Raw genomic sequence first — 17,902 nt, forward strand, 5'->3', positions numbered from 1 at the left:
TCCAACCCCCAACCTGGAGGGCCAGGAGACTGTGTTCGTCAGACCTCTAACCATTGACCAACCTGGTGTGAGAGACTCTGTGAGTGTCGCGGGACACTCTCCAGTATAGCTCAATGGGTCGCTGAGGTGCGCAAACCGTCACACCACGGCTATATTGCGGACGATGGAAAAGTCACCGCTGCGGCTCATTTGGCTACAACAAGGAAAATGAAATCTTATTGAACTATTATAAAAGATCCCCGACCTAAAGCTGCCACCTTGACGTGTTGATTGGGCCTGAGTGCTGCGATGATCTCATGGGCTGCACTGGCTGGAACGTCCTTCCACAAGTTGCAACCATGCCAGGAAGGCCAAAGGGAGCAGTCAAACCAAGAGCAACGAGGCCCCTTACTACGAGTGATCGTGCTACGAGGCGGTCTGGGATAAAGTCGTACTGTCCTCTGCGACAGGAATGTGAGGGCAGTAAGGTGTTTCCCCCAGGCGATCAGGATGTCTATATTAATAAAAGCAGCGATGCTGCCTTCCCCCGAGGAGGGACGGGTTAGAAAATGTCGGCCGCAAAAACCAGACACTCCGATCGCCTAACGGTAGACCGTGACCGTCGGCGCATTATCCACTACGGTCGAAATACTTTGAAAACCAATGAGCCCGGTGCTGCTCACAAGACATCTGCTGTGCGCAGCCGCATCAGGAATGAGACAGCAATGCCTTATTCCCTGTGCCCTCTGGTTAGGCCAACCCCCTGCAGCCGAGCAGGTCAGTCTGTTGAGTCATCGGATCCGGGCGGGGTCTCCAAAGAAAGCTCCACTGTCTGCTGCCTCGTGCGTCAGACTTTTGATTCGATGGCTCAGGGTGGGTTACCTCAACCAAACCCCATTTCTCGGCCTGGGTACCCGGGAGGTGTCATTTGCCCGCGCAGTTCTGTGTCCACCGATGTCCCTCCCTAACCCCTTCCCATCACACAAGGAAACGTCGCTGGGTTGCTTGACTGTCAGTTGTCTGGCCGAAGGGCCTTATGCCCCTCGCTCCCTATTAACAGTAAACAAAATAACACCCTTCTAGATCCACAAGATCCGTACTTCACGTCAAACTGGAAAACAGGCAATATTTTCTGAAACTCCCCTTAAATTGATCCGAAACACGCATGATTGTTCAGCTGTAACACCCTTCCGGTGCCTAGCTGCCATGCTACCCGAGGGAAGCATGAGGGCTGGGATACTGCCAGGTTGCTTAAGCCTAGGCAGGGGAAGTCGGGAGGCAGATGTCGGGTTTGGGCCACGGACCTCCGGTCAATAAATTCGCTCTCTAACCACTGAGCCATCTCGCCCTTCAAACTGACACAGACAGACATCGCCTCGCAGTCAGTTACGCTGGTTGGAGACACTACATGATATGGCTGCCAACCGATGTCAGTAGCGATCTTGTTGTCAATTTGTATCCAGATTGCCTGAGTGAATGTCTGGAAGTGTAGGCACCTCGGAATGATTGTGGTAAGCTAGCACTAAGTCCATCCCCCGTCCACCTTTACTCTTTTCTTTACAATAAGGCTTTCAAATAACTCATGGTGTGAAGCTTCGGTGAAGCATCGGTGTTGAACACTGATGTCATGCTGGCGATGGTGATGATGATGGGTTCATTCGTCAGGCAAAAAGCACTGACATTGTGATCCTTGCATGCGATTTGAATTCTCAAGTAGGTCGTCTGAGCTCCTAGGAATCACATTTAGGCGATTGCTTTGGAGTCAATGCTTGCCCAACAGACAACGGAGATCGATTCCATCAATTGTGTGCTGGCCATGAACTGTTCCTGGCAAGTACGAACTTTCAACGTTAACTTTCGCATCGCGTAACCTGGTGGCCACTAACTGCCGTGGACCCAGTCGGACCACGTGATCATAAGCTACTTGTAGAGAGCTACAGTTCAAAACTGTCGTTCCTTCTGGGGCACACCACTTGATTTCGATCACGCCATGGTGCGTGCACGCCTGTCAGTTCGCTTCCCTTCAGGCCCTCGCAAGTCGGCAAGAAGCATGGCAATCCACTGTCCTCGAAGAACGACCTGAGCTAGCCTAACAACTCTCCACAGTAAATCAGTACTGTGGTTGCAGTGAGCTTGTGGATGAAACAGAGCAAATTGTGAAAGGAGGTATGTTGGCGGCGGTCAGCGCTGTCTGCTCGACTTCTCCAATTCGACAACAGGACCACTGGATGTCGTCGAGGTCGTTATCCATGATTGATGCCAGGAAAGCCATACCAGCAGGCAACGAGTACGACGGCGCACGCAAATTCCTCAAACGCTGAATAGTGAAAGGCTTAAGGAAAAACTGATAGCTCTGGTGTACACCGAAAGTTCGGGAGACGGAGAAGGCTTTTGCTACCAGTAACATCCGTGTCCTGTATCAACTAAGTTCCTCGACTGACCCTAGGAAACCAACGATCAGCTAAATGATAGGTGAAAACGATGGCTCATTAATTTGCTCGCAAAAGCATCGACTGGAAAGATGGATCAAGCACTTCGAAGAACAGTGTAGCTGGCCTCCTGCAACACAGCCTGTGGAGATAATGCATACGGGCGAATGGAATGTAAAGTACGAAACATCCGTGCTGAAAAGTGAGAAGGCACCAAAACCGGATGATCTGTGTACAGCCCTTTTCAAAGAAAGTGGAGAATCCCTGGTGAGCCATCTGACGAAGTCTATTGGTGCTATATGGAACGAAAAGAAGGTGCCTGCAGGATGTCGACAGTAATTCCTATCTTCAAAAAGAATACGCGTACGCTGTGTGAAAACCAGCGTGGCATCAGCCTATTCGCTGTGGCATCGAAAGTGCTCTCTGGTTTTATCCTTCGAAGGTTGATTGAACACAGGGAGAGACAGGTCCGTGAAAACCAAGCTGGGTTCTGTCCTGAGAGAGGATGCGTCGATCATATCTTCACCTTCCGATAAATTCTGGAACAGCGCCACTGCTTTCAGCAATTACTAATGGTTGTATTCCTTGACCTGAAAGCTGCCTTTGACTCTGTGGACTGTCGGACACTACGGCAGTGTCTGCGGAATAAATGTGCCCCACATAAATTATTGACCCTCATTAAGGCGCTGTACGCAAACTCCCGTCACTGTGTGAACGTTTACGGAGAGCTCTCGCCCGAATTAATCGTTCAGCTGTAACACCCCTTCGGTGCCTAGCTGCCGTGCCATCCGAAGGGAGCAAGAGGGCTGGGATGCTGCCAGGTTACCCAAGCCTAAGCAAGGAAAGTCGAAAGGTGGATATCGGTTTCGAACCACGGACCTTCCGGTCAGTAAATTCGCGCTCTAACCACTTGAGACACCTCGCTCCCAAAAACGTCTGAGTTCACCACATCAAGTGGTGTCCGATATGGCTGTCCTCTTTCACCTTTACTCTTCGACTTCGTCATGATACGATCATGAAGATTGACAATCAGCCTCTAATGACTGTGGGGTCGAAGTGCTCCCTGGGCCTCCGCTCACGGATATCGAGTATGCAGACGACGTAGCTCTTCTTGGACCTGACCTCGTGGTATTGCAAACAATATTGAATAACCTAAATAATTGCGCCTCACGATTTGGCTCGCACTTCACACCTGCAAAGTGTAAAGTGCTACTGCAAGACTGGGTGGGCTCTAACCCTAGCCTCATGCTTGCGGATGAACCGATTGAGGTAGTAGACAAATTTGTTTACCTGGGAAGCTGTATCAGTCCCGGTGGTCTGGCGAAAGATGATATTTCCATCCGGATTGGGAAGGCCAGAGCAGCTTTTGCGAACCTACGTCACCTGTGGCGTAGGCGTGACATCAGCTTCTCTGTCAAGGGTCGAGTTTACAATGCCGCGGTGCGCTCCATATTACTATATGGATCAGAAACCTGGTCGCTGCGCGCTGAAGACGTTAAAGGACTTTCAGTGTCTGATCATCGATGTCTTCGGAGCATTGTCCGAATCTGGTGGGAACATCGGATCTGCAATGCTGAAGTACGTCGAATGGTATTCGGAAGAAATAAATCACCTTCGATAGATGAACTGATCACACTGCATCGGTTGCACTGGCTTGGCCACGTGCTCGGTATGCCAGTCGACCGACTTCCTCGAAGGGTTCTCTTCGCCCAACCACGTAAAATGTAGAAATGAACCAGAGGCGGTCAAACAACGACCTTGAGGCGAAGTATGAAAGTCATTACCAACAAACTCAGCTGCGCTGGTCACTGCCGTCTCCCTGGGTGGGGACCCCGATACGAGCCACATCAGTGGCGTTCGTACATCCAAGCTATTGCCTTCAATGCATAGCTCCTTTCTCAATCCCTCACTTAACAGTCCACTGATAGTAATGTATTTACGCACTAATTCATCAGCTCCCTCCTTTAATGCGCAGCTGCCTACCCCACCTCTCCGAATCATCCGTGAATCAAACTGTGGCGGTAACGACCACTGTACGAATAGTACGCTGTTATTACAGCTGACAGTGATGGCGATGTTTACAAAAGATCGAGTTGTTAGTTAGAGTCTGATTGTCCTAACACCTTCCCCTTCAAAGTTTGTGAAATTTTTCAGATGCGGATTCATCTGCATTGATTTAGAGTTACGGCTGGACCACCGTCTCGGTCTTCATATGGATTCAATTGGTTTTTTTGTGTTTGCACAGGGGGCACATGTGTGGATGGTAGCTCAAACATAATACATCCAGAAGAGTCGAAGTATCTGATGTAGCCGGTGCAGCGTGTCCAGGGCGAAGTTGCTTCACCTGACGTACCCATGTATCCAACTGTACAACGACTCTGTACGTGGCGTTACCCATACAACAGAAAACAAAAAAATCGTTCAGCTGTAGCACCCTTCCGGTGCCTAGCTGCCATGCTACCCGAAGGAAGCACGAGGGCTTGGATACTGCCAGGTTGCTTAAGCCTAGACAGGGGAAGTCGAGATGCAGCGGTCGGGTTCGAACCACGGACCTTGCGGTCAGTAAATTCGCGCTCTAACCGTTTGAACCATCTCGCCCCCATACCCATACGGCCCTTCATGTAACAATAAGTCCATTTCTCTCTGCCGTTTGAATAGTCCTCGGCCATGGCCGATTCACCGGGCTCATGTGTGGTGTGAATGGCCCCGTGGTGGCGGTTTAGCTCTTACTCCATGTGTGTGTTCCTTGTTTATGGATGCGGGGCGATGGGAGTACCACATTTATGGGTAAACGGATTTTACACTCGAAATGTGCTTCTGTGGATGAGTTGTTTTCTTTGCACATTTGGGTTAGGTGCTGCACGGTAACTTAATAAGCAGGTTTCAATAATCACCGCTGACGTTCCCTCCCCTTTAAGCTTTTGAAGTGCTCATTCGAAACTATTGACTAAGCGTTCGGTTTGGCCGTTTGATTGAAGATGGAATGGTGGCGATCTTGCATAGTGAATGCCATTTGCTTGTAAAACAGGACGATTTCCACTGAGGTAATTACTCTACCGTTATATGAAACCAGTGTTTATGACGTACCGAAGCGACTGAAGATGCGAATGAGCTGCAAGATTGTGGTGCGAGAGGTGATGTGATCCATTATGATTATCTTCGATTATTTACTATAAGCGTCAACCATGATAAGATAATACTGATTGTTAATTGGTCCCAGAAATCATTATGTAGACGCGACCAAGGGTTAGTTAGTGCAGGTCACGGAGATAACTCGGTCTCCCACGGCGATTTTGCAGAACACTGAACAGGACCGCACGAGTTCTTGTAGGTGTTTGTCCATACCCGGGCAGTATGCGTAACTTCGCGCCAAGGCTTTCATGCGGTTGATGCCTAGGTGTCCAAAATGGAGCTGCGTCAGTACTCGCGCGTGCAGTTTGGCTAGTGTAATAACGCGTTCACCAAAAAGAAGCAGTTGCGCATGCAGAAACTGCTTTTGCTGGTGTTTCAAAGTCACCTGAATTGGTCTGCTGATATTGACATCGTGGAAGACTCGTCACCAGTGTCGTAACTGTGCTAGCTCGGTGACTTAAGAGATTGATGGAACTTATTATTTCGCGTTTGGTCTAAATACTTGAGTGGAAGACCTCAAGGCAGAAGACAAAGGACGCCGGATGAAGGTCGGCTATATTGTGGATGAACCAATGAAAGGAAGAGCGCTGCGAATCAGTTGACTACACCAGGGAAAATGAAATCTTAGTGAAATACTACGAAAAATCGGATTATTCTTTAGGACCTGACCGTCCTAACAGGTGCATAATTAAAAAGTCTAAACAAGAAGTAGTTACTATTTTAACCGGCACGTTTTATGGAGATGGACGGACAAGCGACACAGAGGCAACTGTTTACTGGTATCCAGTCAAGCTGGATGGCTCAAGTGGTTAGGGCGCGAATTTACTGACCGCAAGGTTTGTGGTTCGAACCCGACCTCTGCCTCTCGACTTCCCCTGTCTAGGCTTGGGCAACCTGGCAGTATCCCATCCCTCGTGCAACCTTCAGGTGGCATGGCAGTTAGGCAGCGGAAGGGTGCTACAGCTGAACGATTTTTTTATCCAGTCAAGCAAGGGAGGTGGCAAATATAAAAATAAAAGCTGTACCAATACCGGCTCACCCAGCCGTGACAGCTGAAAACCATCTGAAGTTCGCAGACGGTGCCGTTTAGACAGCGAAGATGCTGTGAGCCCAACTGCCGTACTTTGATCTTGTACTCGAAGGTTTACCAATTAATTATTAGGAATTCGCGCAAATGCAGTTTGTTTCCCAACCTGCGACGTAATATAAACGAAGGGAGGAACTCTTACAATGAAAGTGAAGTGGCAGATGTGGGCGGCGCTGTGCAGTTGGTCACTTCCCTGTGTCTGATTGGTGTGCCTACAGCTGGGGATATTCTGGGATCACTTTCAGAAATCTGGCCTTCCTGACAGTTTTTCTTTATCCATCCTATTGTTTGTAGCTGGTTAATGTTACCACAGAGAGGCCGATGTAATGTAAGGTTATTTGTAATTGCGCAAGTGTGTACATCGCGCTGTGGCGCCCACCCGTGTAACGTTCAATCTGTAGCATTTATTCCAACCCCCAACCGGGAAAACTAGGGGATTGTGTTCGTCAGACCTTTCTACTGAACCTAAAATGCTGCACAGCTGCGAGACACTCGAAGATGAGAGTAGCGGTCACAAACCCATAAACATATCGGGATCAGTTTAATCAATCCTAAAGACAGCTGTAACACCCTTTCTGTTCTTAGCTGTCATCCCACCCGAGGTAGGCACGAGGACTGAGGTACTGCCGGGTTACGCAAATGTAGATGGGAGCAGTCGAGATGCCAGGCGTTGCTCCGTGCACAACAGCTCCATGGTTAAACTAACCTTTTCTTGTGGTATTTTCAGGTCCTGTTCTACGTGTCCAATAGTCCTCTGATTTCCCGTTTCTGGTTTAGTTTTTAGAGCGCGAATTTACTGACCGGAGGCTCCGTGGTTCGAACCCGACCTCTGGTCCGCTTGGCTTGTCTGAGGCTGGTCGTATCTCTTGAGATGGTTGTTGGTATATGTCGGAATCCCCTTCTTCGAGCCAAGCCCAGTAAAGAGCGGCTTGTGATCGGTCAGTAACATAAATTGGGGACCTTAGAGCACTTTTTGAAACGTTTTGATGGCAAGCACGATTTCCAAAGCTTTTTTACCTGACTTTAGTTTCGCTCGGCTGGTTCCAGGGATCTGGCTGTACGTGCTACGGCTTTCTGGCTGCTGTCAGGAAATACGTACGCAATCACTGTATTGATGCCGTAGATTAAAACGTCCGACGCTACGACGATTTTTAGTGGCGGATCGCAGTGGTAGCGGATCGTATCGGGGGCGAGATGGCTCAAGTGGTTAGAGCGCGAATTTACTGACCGGAAGGTCCGTGGTTCGAATCCGACCCCCGCCACTCGACTTCCCCTGTCTAGGCTTGGGCAACCTGGCAGTATCCCAGCCCTCGTGCTTCTTTCGGTTGGCATGGCAGCTAGGTACCGGAAGGGTGCTACAGCTGAACGATAATTTTCTAATCGTTTCTGTCGCAATCGACGCTCGTTTCTGACATAATTCTTATATAGCCGTGGAGACGTATGTGAGATATTTTTATGATAGCCACTGTTCTCAATTGTACCAGCACTAGGTGTAATCGTTTACTGTCCGCGTCTTCAGCCGAGATATTTTTGCATCTGAGACAAGTGTACTTTTATTTGTTGTCCACAGGCGTTTAAAGTAAATGTACAGGAATGTTGTATTTTTCAACCCCGATCTTTTCAACTTGTAGAAGCCCTATGTGTTAGTGAGCTTACAAGCGTCCCCTATTTTATGCGGATGATAGAGCTTTTCTTGTTTTTTTTTTGGGGGGGGATACATGATTTTATTCAGTGCTGTTGGATCTATATCGGTTAAATCCGACGGTGTGCTTCACCGGCAGATAGTACACGTGTGATCTAAGCGCAATCATCGCCATTAGCTCGTTTCGGTTAATTTGTTTCATCTTGTTTTCAACGTGGTCCTTTCAATGCGTATAATCAGCCGATCGCTCATTTTTTGTCCTTCTTTTTCATTCTGTTCGATCAAGCCAATCCATCTTTTTTCTTTCAGCTTTTTCGTGCTCCACACCTCATTTACGAAATCATGGCCTGTGAGGATCTTGTACAGGAGTTGGGAAAGTAGGCCCTTTTCATTACCATTATTGTCCTAGGAACGTCGACACGGATGAGTTGTTATCGAGTTGTACGTCACTTTCTAAATATCCTATTATCGATCAGTTCTGGTCGAAATGCCCCGAGATTACACAGAACCCGAGAAGGCGCTCAAAAAGGAGTTAGCTACTCTTAGAAAAATGGTATAGATCCTCACTTTGACGACTCTTATCAGACTGATAGAAACGCACGTTGACCGAAATAAGTCAGATAAAGAGAGAGGAGAAACCACGTGGTTCGTCCCTGTTTAGCTTGTTGCTTTACAGTTTTGCTCCGCACAGCGGCCGGTAAAACTGGAGAGAAAGCCAAAGAAGAAGCAATGGAATTACTGCGCTCCGGTGCCATACAAATAGCCGATAAGAAGGAGCGGCACACTTTCAAGCGTAGACCAAAGGTAGGGTATCGATCTGTTCGATTTATATCATCAGGATCCAGAGGAGGAAGAACCCGGACGAACTGTATGTGACATTTTATTAAATTGGCATCATCTATCCAGCCGACCAAATCTGCTCCACGAGATAAACAGCTACTTTATGGAAACTTTCTGCGTGGTCCAAAACTAATGCCGGCCAACACAGAAGCCAAGGAAGATCGTTCTGAGGAATTCAGTTCGAAACCACCGCTCATATCTTCCGCTCTTGATTGTAGTGTATCAAACCCCCAATATAACACGGAATCTCTGGCTACGAAACGAAAGCAACAACTTCTAACTTTGTCAGAAGATGAAGATGAAGCTACGGGAAATCATACGAGCTCAGTATAGTTCCGATGACCAGTTGCTTTTCACACTCTGTTTTCCTAGGTTACGGATGCACCTGCCGATCCTGGGCACTCTGGCGAATCCCCGAAATCATCTGACACTACGCTTTACGTGGGATATCACAAGGTGACAGAAGGGTTCATCCAGAAATTGCTCCAACCGGTTGGGCATATTGTTCGAATCAAAATTAGTGAGCATCAAAAGTACGTTCTTGTTTTCGTGTCAGAAAGGTTTGATAAGCAATCGATGGACTCATGGCTGAGCACTTCTTTTCAAACCTTCAGCTAAACCACTGACCGATGTTTTCCTTCTATATCTGTGTCAATTGGACTCTTTTTTCAATACTTCTTTGCTCTGTTGATGTAGCTTGTGGATCGAACTTTCCAGAATCATGCTATTCTCACCACGGTAATTGACCCGACAAGAAATGGCCATGCAGCAATGCGACCAACTGATGGGCGGTGAATCATCTTCTGTAGAAGAGTAAACAAAGCCCATTAGGTTGGAATTGGGTTAAAAGAAACCATGGGATTCTGCAAACATTCAGTTATTGGATGTTCAGAAGAGACTTTAGTTTTGCAGTTTGGATCTACGCGTTTCATATCTCACTGACTCACGGCTTCTTCAACATTACCCCTTGACACTATCAAGTTATTAGAGAAACCCCCTGGTTCTGGATTTGGTTTGATAAAAATGTATGATATGTTAATATGTATGGATGTTTTGGAGAATGGGATCAACAGATGAATAGATATACAGACGAGCAGGTAGGGTTGACAAACAAGACAGCCGGATGGAGAGTAGCAGGGCAACACTCAGTTTGGAGCACATATCTAAACCAAATCTTCTAGAATCAAGATAAGGAGCCATCTCAAAATAACTCGTTCTTCATGTGTAAAATTCTTATTTCACCCTAGCAACCAACCTACGCAAGATTGCATGTCTTTATCAGTGATGAGTTTCCTGTTTATCGTTTTAGCCACGCATATGTCACAATGGCAACTCACGAAATGGCACAAAAAGCCATAGAGGTAGGTTTATCCATGTTGTTTCAATTTCGCTCCTATTCCTACCAAAGCTTGATCATCAGATGGTGGATAATCGGCTGCTGCGCGTTGGATTTGCTCGGCGGCAGTGCTCAAGGCCTCGACGTGATCCCCGTCCCTTGGGACCTTTTTCCCCAAAAAGCGGTTTTGGTAAGTCAGTTCCCGTGAAGCTATGGCGTCTACTTACCCTAAGTACTTAAGGTGGTTGTTGGGTTTTGCTACTGAATCTTATACCAATAATTGGAAGGTGTTTTGTGAATCCTTTTCAGTTCTAGTGCTAATTTTGATCGAAACGGTAATGTGAACAGGTTGCAGCGTGGCGTTTTGTTGTATGGTATGGTATTGTGATTGATGCTTTGAGTGTATACATACGCTGCCTCCCTCCCGTAACCGGGCAGGTTCTTGGCCCTCCCGACAGTGATCTTCCCTGGGAGGCTCAGCCTTTTGCCCTCACAGTTTTCCGCACGGGGGGAAGGGAACATCTAGGACAGATACCAACCAGATAGCAGGAAAGTGTTAACAGAAATGCAATCGAATGTCTCTTGGTAATTGTTTTGGTGGATTCATTTGGTGGTTATTACCTCCGTTAGGGCAGTAAACACTACTGACAACTGGTCCTATGAACATCATGAATTAAGTATAACCTATAATCAACGAGCAGAAGAAATGGCTGAGGCAGCAGGGTTTTCTGGGAGCAAAATCGAGTAATTACCAAATGATACACAAACGTACGGATACGGTAGATAGGTATTCCACATGAATACTGGCGCAGAGGACAGTCAGTACGTACTGAATGTATTTCCGAATCAACAGACAACGGAAACTGTCTGGAAAACGGATATCGGATGCGTTTGACACAAATTAAATATACTCAGTCATTAGGTGTCAGCGTGGTGAAGTAGCACGTACTGTATTAAATCGAAATGCGCTCTTAGGCTGGTTTAAAACAAAATTCCAACAAGAACTATCAGGTAAGATGCAATACAAGGGTAACACGAAAATGGGGCTGCCTGGGGCGCTCCTTTCCCATTAGCGGGGTCCGTGTTCGACCCCAGGACGACTCGATTTCCGTCGAAGCAAACAGGAACTTGCATGTTCATACGAGAAGGAGAAAAGTTCTCGACATTAGTGACTAGAATGTAAGCAAACCTTGAGGGGGAATCCTGGGGAATGATGGTGGGGCAAAAGGCTGTCATACTAAGCGGGGTGTAAATCACACTACTCATGAGTAGTCAAAACAAATGGGAAAATAACCACCGGTTGCAGTTGCTTCTTAGGGGGAATCAACACCATCTTTTTGTCGCGATCAGGATATGTTGTGTAACAAATCACTGTCTTCATACACTTCAAGGCTTATACTTTCCGTTAGAAGATCGCTAAGCATGTCTTACTCTGGTAGCGTGTACTTATGCGTCCCCTCTCCTCGGAAAAGTCGCACTCTTCATGCGGAGCTAATTAGGACCTGTTCCTAATGTTTCCTTTTGGGCGAAAACATACGTCATATCCGATTCTCTTAAGTACATCAAGAGCCGTATACGCAGAATGCAATCGTTCGTCAGACTCGCCAATCCTAATGGTACTCATTATGTTCGTTTTTTGCATGCAGAAACACCTTACATGCTATCTTCCATAGGTCGATTTCGTTGTGTGGGTACTTCCTGTTGCTAATAGTTACACTGTGGATGTCCTACTCTAAATTAGTCCTACCACCTGGTGATTGACCCACTAGGTGCAGAATGCATGTCTCCCAGGCAGCCTAGAAGTTGGACATGAAAATGTGTATAATTTTGCCACGAGCTTCATATTCCCCTTCTGAAAAGCAGAATTTAGTTATGCCTATGCCTCTTTGGTTTTACACTGAGCTACTCTGCTATGACCAGGTCTGGATGTTTTTACCCGAATCGAACTTGCCGGTTAATAGTAGTTATAGTAGTCAATAACGGGTAACCCTACAAAGTTATAAAGTTTGCCCGGGGACGGATGTTCCTCTCCATGCGAGCTGCTTACACTGATGTGAACCTACGAAGATAAGGTCGGCGTGGAGCATGAAGATGCTTGTTGTAAGTCAATAATCTGCACAAAAGTTACTATGTAAAAATGCGCACGAGCAGTATTTCTTTCACACCAAAGTGTTGTTATCACCTCCCTTCAATCTCCTAGTTTCGGCTGGGTATCACACTTCCCACGGATGAATCACGACAATATCCCTTTCAAAAAGGATACTCGCCGTACTTATGGTAACCACAGAGGTGTTAGTTTGACTTCCGTTGTATCAGGGCTACTGGCTTCACTGGTTTTTCGGCCTTACGGCCGCACGCGAATCCTTGAGCCGTGAGCATTAAGTTGAATTTCGACCGGGTAGAGGCTGCGTCGACCACATCTTCACACTTTACGGGATGTAATGCCATATGTACAAACGACCCCACAATCTTGGTATTCCTTTGCTTCAATGTTGCGTTAGATTTTGTCGATTGGTCAGTGTTGTTAACTACATTTTCTTAACAGGGTATGCCCCAGAAGTTTTTGAGCATAATCCGACCCGTATATTCGCATACTTCTGGGCGGGTGAAAGTGTATGATGATGTCTCTATAAGCTACCCTGCAAAAATCGGGGTCCGACGAGGATGTCTACTCTCTCCATTCTTGTTCAACATCCGCATTGACGAAATAATGAGGCGAACACTGAACGGTCTTCAAATTGTTGCTAATGAGAACCTTATCGATCTGGCTACGCAGACGACATCGCCGTCAACTTTAAAGAAGGATGCGCAGCGCATGACTGTTGAATAAACTGACGATCATCCTACCATACTTTGGCATGCGCCTTTCACCTCGAAGGTTCAAACTGGTACTTCAGAACGGGGTGTCTCTGAACATACCCTTCCACTGGAGGTTGTGGAGAATTTTACGTACCTCGGTGGTTGCATTAGCTCTGACAGAAGTGTGGCTGGAGAATCTCAAACGACAGTGTCATGTTTGCTAATTTGCGTATCACCGTGGTACAAGGATCGCGTGTACTAAGTTACAATAAGGTCTGTATTGTTGTCTAGTTGTAAGACGTAGCCTCTCCGGACAAGTGCTGTGAGGCGTCCTCAGATTGTTGACCACCGATACCTCAGAAGCGTCGCTGATGTTGGATAGCGTCAATGAATTCGTAACGAGTTAATTGGAATATGGGTGTTTGGTTGTGCAGCAAGTACTTCAGTCACGGGAGACGTCCAGTGCCATCAGTTGCGGTGGCTTGGTCATGTGCTACGCATGCCGAAACACCGTCTACCGAGACTCGTGTTGTTTTCCGTGCCTTCTTTAGAATAACGCCACCCGCAAGGTAGACAGCTTTTGACTTGGCAGGAGGGTGTGGTAAACATTTCGAGAAGTTCAGGTGTTCTTGGCGCGAGACGTCTTCCAGGATGCGGTCCCCCGCGTACGCTAGGCTGGAAACATTGCAAGAAATGGCGACTGATCGGAGTCAATGGCGTTCGTGTCGCCAGTTGCTTTCCAGATTGTCTGACAGAGGGGCGCTTGACGATGTAGGCACTTCGGAGTGCCTGACTTAGGCCATCATCAGATTCCCTGTCTCACTCCCGCTTTTCTGTTTTCATTCTTAGGCTTGAAACCTAATTACATAAACCTTGTGATTGTACTGCAGTGAAGCATTAGTGTCAACACTGATTTTATTGTCTCTGATTATGATAAACATTTCTTTCTGCGCCCCCATTAGTGTGTCACGTAGATGGATGTTTGTCATTCAGGTGAGCTTGTCAATTAGCTTGCGAATGCTTCATTGTCAATCGAAGGGAACATCATCAGTGCGTGGGATATCTGCTTACTTCTATGTAGTTCTTAGAGAGTATTTGGTGTACCCCAATGTGATGGCAGATAAGGAAGAATTAGCCGTCCAACCGTGCACTGATAGTGTCCCTTTGGTTGATAGCGAAGTACTTGAATACTGATTACCATGCTCGGCCAATAAATCAACTATCACCTGATTAACAACCAATGAACGCAATCCGAGCTACGAAAGTCTCTACCCAGGTGGAACTGGACAGCCAGGCGGTAAACCAATATTGGGATGGCTACTGGTGCTGTCATGTCGTAATGCGACGGTAGATTCAAAGAGACTCAGATCAGAAATCGGATCATACTTATTTTTGACAGGTGATTAGAAATGGGAGAAACTCAACTGGACAACTTACTGGTGCATCCGTGTTTGTTTGGAGTGAATTATCCAAACCAGATCCAATCCTATGCTAGTCTAACCGGTTTAAGACATGTAAAAGCAGGGTTCGGCAAGTTTTTCCGTAATCTTCGACGGTTTTACCACATGCTGTTGCTGTTGTGTAGAGGTGAGGACATTTAGCGCGCCAACACATAACCCGAAGGGCAACCTCTGACATTGAATGCCCAAAGTGCTAACACAGCCTTGTTTTTCATGACTGGAAGATTGAGGTAGTACTCATGAAATTTGAGTTACTCCATAAAAAAACAAGGCTCTACTTCTCTGGCAAACACGCGGCTTTTTTCGTACTAAATAAATAATTGAGGTGTACTTGCTCAAAAACGTTAACCTGAACAACACGTTGTTGCCTGTAAATTGTTTCAATGAATATCTCCAATGAGATTATCCCAAGTTATCGGTCAGTGCAGGCGTTATCTAGAATTATCTAGTGAATAAAGCTCCCCTGAACACAGGTGCGTGCGTTAGATGGAGCTGTGCTTTGTTAGTATAATTTGAACCGATTGACTACAAAACCCTTCGGAAACAGTGAATTTCACATGTGAACGCTTCGTTTATTCCATCGTGTTTGAGAGTCATACTTTGAATCAGACCCCAAATGGCACTACCAGATTTCTTTTAATTTTGATAACTTCACTCAGTTACTTCATGGTAGTCACCATGGACTGCACAAGGTCAATGCCTCACTGCCGTATAACCATCATTCGTCCCAACACCATTGTGAAAAAATAAGGCTGGTGGGAAAAGGCACTTATTTGTAGCTCAGTACCAGCACTCCCAGTCCGATTACGGATGTGTAGTTTCGGACTGGATAGTGTACAACCACACTTCAGGATATTCTTATGCGTGCGCTTCCTCCAATTCTGATCATGTGCCACGTGCCTGATCGATTAGTGCTGCGTTTGAACCAAATCTGCATGAACAGATTCTGTTGACACATTTCCGAAAATGACGGATTTTATTAAGAACAAACTTCACTCACAGCCCAGCAAATCTAAACCGCAAATTGATGAACTTGTTGACGGTCATCGTAGAACCGACCCGGCATTTTCCTTGAAGCGATTTCCTTTTCCCGACTCCGATAGTCAGACGTTAACAACTTCCAGTGATCGTTCGTCCTTGTACTTATGTGTCCGACCTAGTGATCAGACAGTAGTGGAGGTACAGAAGGATAACGCCTATCCACTCACACCAGAGCGACCTTTCAATGCATGTCGGCGACCCACTGTAACACAGGTTGCGTCTCCTGGGCATGTATACGCTTTGAGACGTCAATCAGATCTGTGTTTCGGATGGTGTCATACAAGGAAGACACCTCTGTACAGGTTAGACAATGCAGCCTGTGACGAAGTGATGTATTAAGCCTTTCTTTCACCGCTCGCTTTTACCTATAACAGACACGGTGACATATTTTTCTTCGTGCATTCATCTCGCATTTGTTGTTTGAACCTTCCGCTTTCGGTTGACCGAACACACAAAGCCGGTACTTGCAGTTTTCGCCACTGTATTCCTCCATCCACACAACTCTTCAAAACAAAAACGTCTCGCAGTAGCGAGTGATACACATCAGCCCCTTACACCGAACACGAGTGCTACCGGTTGCTTAATCAGTTCGTCAATGTACGGTGGTTGGCAATGGTTGCTATCATCTTGGCGAGTACAAATAGCAACCACACTAAACCCTTGGTCTGGGCTATGGGTGTCTCTTTGTTTTTCACTGTCTTCCGTATCTTTATTATGCGTGTACCGTATAATATTCAATTGACTTCTATTATTTTCCAATTTATTGTGTTACATTTCGTATATTGAACGTATGGTCTGCAGATTATTCGTCTCAGCATTCGGGAGACACCACAGTGCTAGGCCTGCAACTGTCCTTGAAGTGACATTTTGTGACAACCATCTTTGTACAGACAGCTGGCAAAAGCTAGCTATATCTGTCCTCGTATATGCCTTGTGAGGACCTTGAGGCCAATCTGGACATAGGTCGTCTATTTGAACTGCCAACTTATCCCCAAATTTGGTAACCGCGGGTCATCAGCATGCTGATGGCTTCATTAGTGCTTCCTCCTTACGCCCCTATCTTATGCTCTCGGATTTGCACCGACTGAAGAACGTTCAGGTATTTCCGTACGCGTCTCGCCGCAAACCACATATGGAAGTGTATTTTGTGTGCGGATGCCCACCGCCAGAGTTCGATGTGACAGGCGAATCCAAAGGCTCCCATAAGTTTTTCTTTATTCGAGATGGAATTGGACTAAATCTCCGAAACGGATACTTGTCAGGGAATGGTTAGATTCATGCCACAGTCCTATTTTGGCGAAGTCGAAGTTGAAGTAGGTGAATTGATTAACCAATCTTTGACAAGGGTAAATTGTCTTCGTAGCGCCATCGTTTGGTACTGAATTCATCCGAATGACTGTCACGGAAAGTCGTTACATCGACAGATACATCCCTCTTCAGTCAAGGTCAGAGGTAGAAACATGTTACTGTGCATCATCGAGCCAGTGGCGGAACAGTATTTGGCGCATTCAAATAACCCTTGTTCAAAACGCAGTGGTTCAGAGAGTTTGTGATAATTCGTCAACATACCAAAATGACCGTTATCTAGAATTGTTCAGTTTTCGAAAATGACCGTTTATAGACGGACAGGCACCTCCAAACATGGCAGATCGCTTGAATGCAGCTTATATTGCGAAAAATGTTTCGGTTACCAGGTCTCTAGCCGTTTGTTGCATGACCTCTACGGGCGTCTCAAGGAATTTTTCAATGAAGGGTTGGGTGGCATCAGCCGATTCACAGTGAAATGCTCCGGAAAGGGTTTTTAGTTACACATCGTGTATTCATATTAAAGAATCCATCTGGTGTTACGTAGCACAGTGAGTTTGACAGTACATCACCCATACCAATTAGTCTATCTAAAGTGATGTTCTTCCATCACTTTGTTGATGTTCCTCCATGTCTACTTGAAATTCGCATCAACAAGTAGGTAAACAGATGGCCTTTTCGCAAACAGTCACAGAAACGACGATGAAGAGTTTGTTTGCCATTGGCGCAACGAACATTCGAGGCTGGGATGCGCGTGACCATTCATCATCATCATCATCATCATCGACAGCATGACATCAGTGTTCAACACCGATGCTTCACTGCCGTACAACCATGACTTATTTGAAAGCC

The 17,902-nt window shown here is 46.5% G+C and overlaps 2 protein-coding genes across 2 annotated transcripts in view; both read left to right on the plus strand.

Annotated features, from left to right (window-relative positions):
- Window positions 1-222, plus strand: part of T265_09739 (hypothetical protein) — a gene marked incomplete at both ends in the record, with an annotated part of 4,396 nt that extends 4,174 nt beyond the window's left edge. Inside the window, one exon of the mRNA XM_009175904.1 lies at window positions 73-222. Within this exon, the coding sequence (XP_009174168.1) occupies window positions 73-222 (150 nt within the window). The remainder of the gene's footprint in view (window positions 1-72) is intronic.
- A 4,116-nt stretch (window positions 223-4,338) lies between these two features.
- The window catches only part of T265_09740 (hypothetical protein), a gene marked incomplete at both ends in the record, with an annotated part of 19,004 nt that continues 5,440 nt past the window's right edge, over window positions 4,339-17,902 (plus strand). Inside the window, 12 exons of the mRNA XM_009175905.1 lie at window positions 4,339-4,473; window positions 4,728-5,029; window positions 6,283-6,537; window positions 7,862-8,031; window positions 8,746-8,822; window positions 8,863-8,914; window positions 8,961-9,073; window positions 9,108-9,137; window positions 9,176-9,436; window positions 9,482-9,642; window positions 10,419-10,470; window positions 10,518-10,635. Coding sequence (XP_009174169.1) covers window positions 4,339-4,473; window positions 4,728-5,029; window positions 6,283-6,537; window positions 7,862-8,031; window positions 8,746-8,822; window positions 8,863-8,914; window positions 8,961-9,073; window positions 9,108-9,137; window positions 9,176-9,436; window positions 9,482-9,642; window positions 10,419-10,470; window positions 10,518-10,635 — 1,726 coding nt within the window. The remainder of the gene's footprint in view (window positions 4,474-4,727; window positions 5,030-6,282; window positions 6,538-7,861; window positions 8,032-8,745; window positions 8,823-8,862; window positions 8,915-8,960; window positions 9,074-9,107; window positions 9,138-9,175; window positions 9,437-9,481; window positions 9,643-10,418; window positions 10,471-10,517; window positions 10,636-17,902) is intronic.

This window comes from Opisthorchis viverrini (genome assembly GCF_000715545.1).
Source record: "Opisthorchis viverrini unplaced genomic scaffold opera_v5_307, whole genome shotgun sequence".
Classification (NCBI taxonomy): Eukaryota; Metazoa; Platyhelminthes; class Trematoda; order Opisthorchiida; family Opisthorchiidae; genus Opisthorchis; species Opisthorchis viverrini.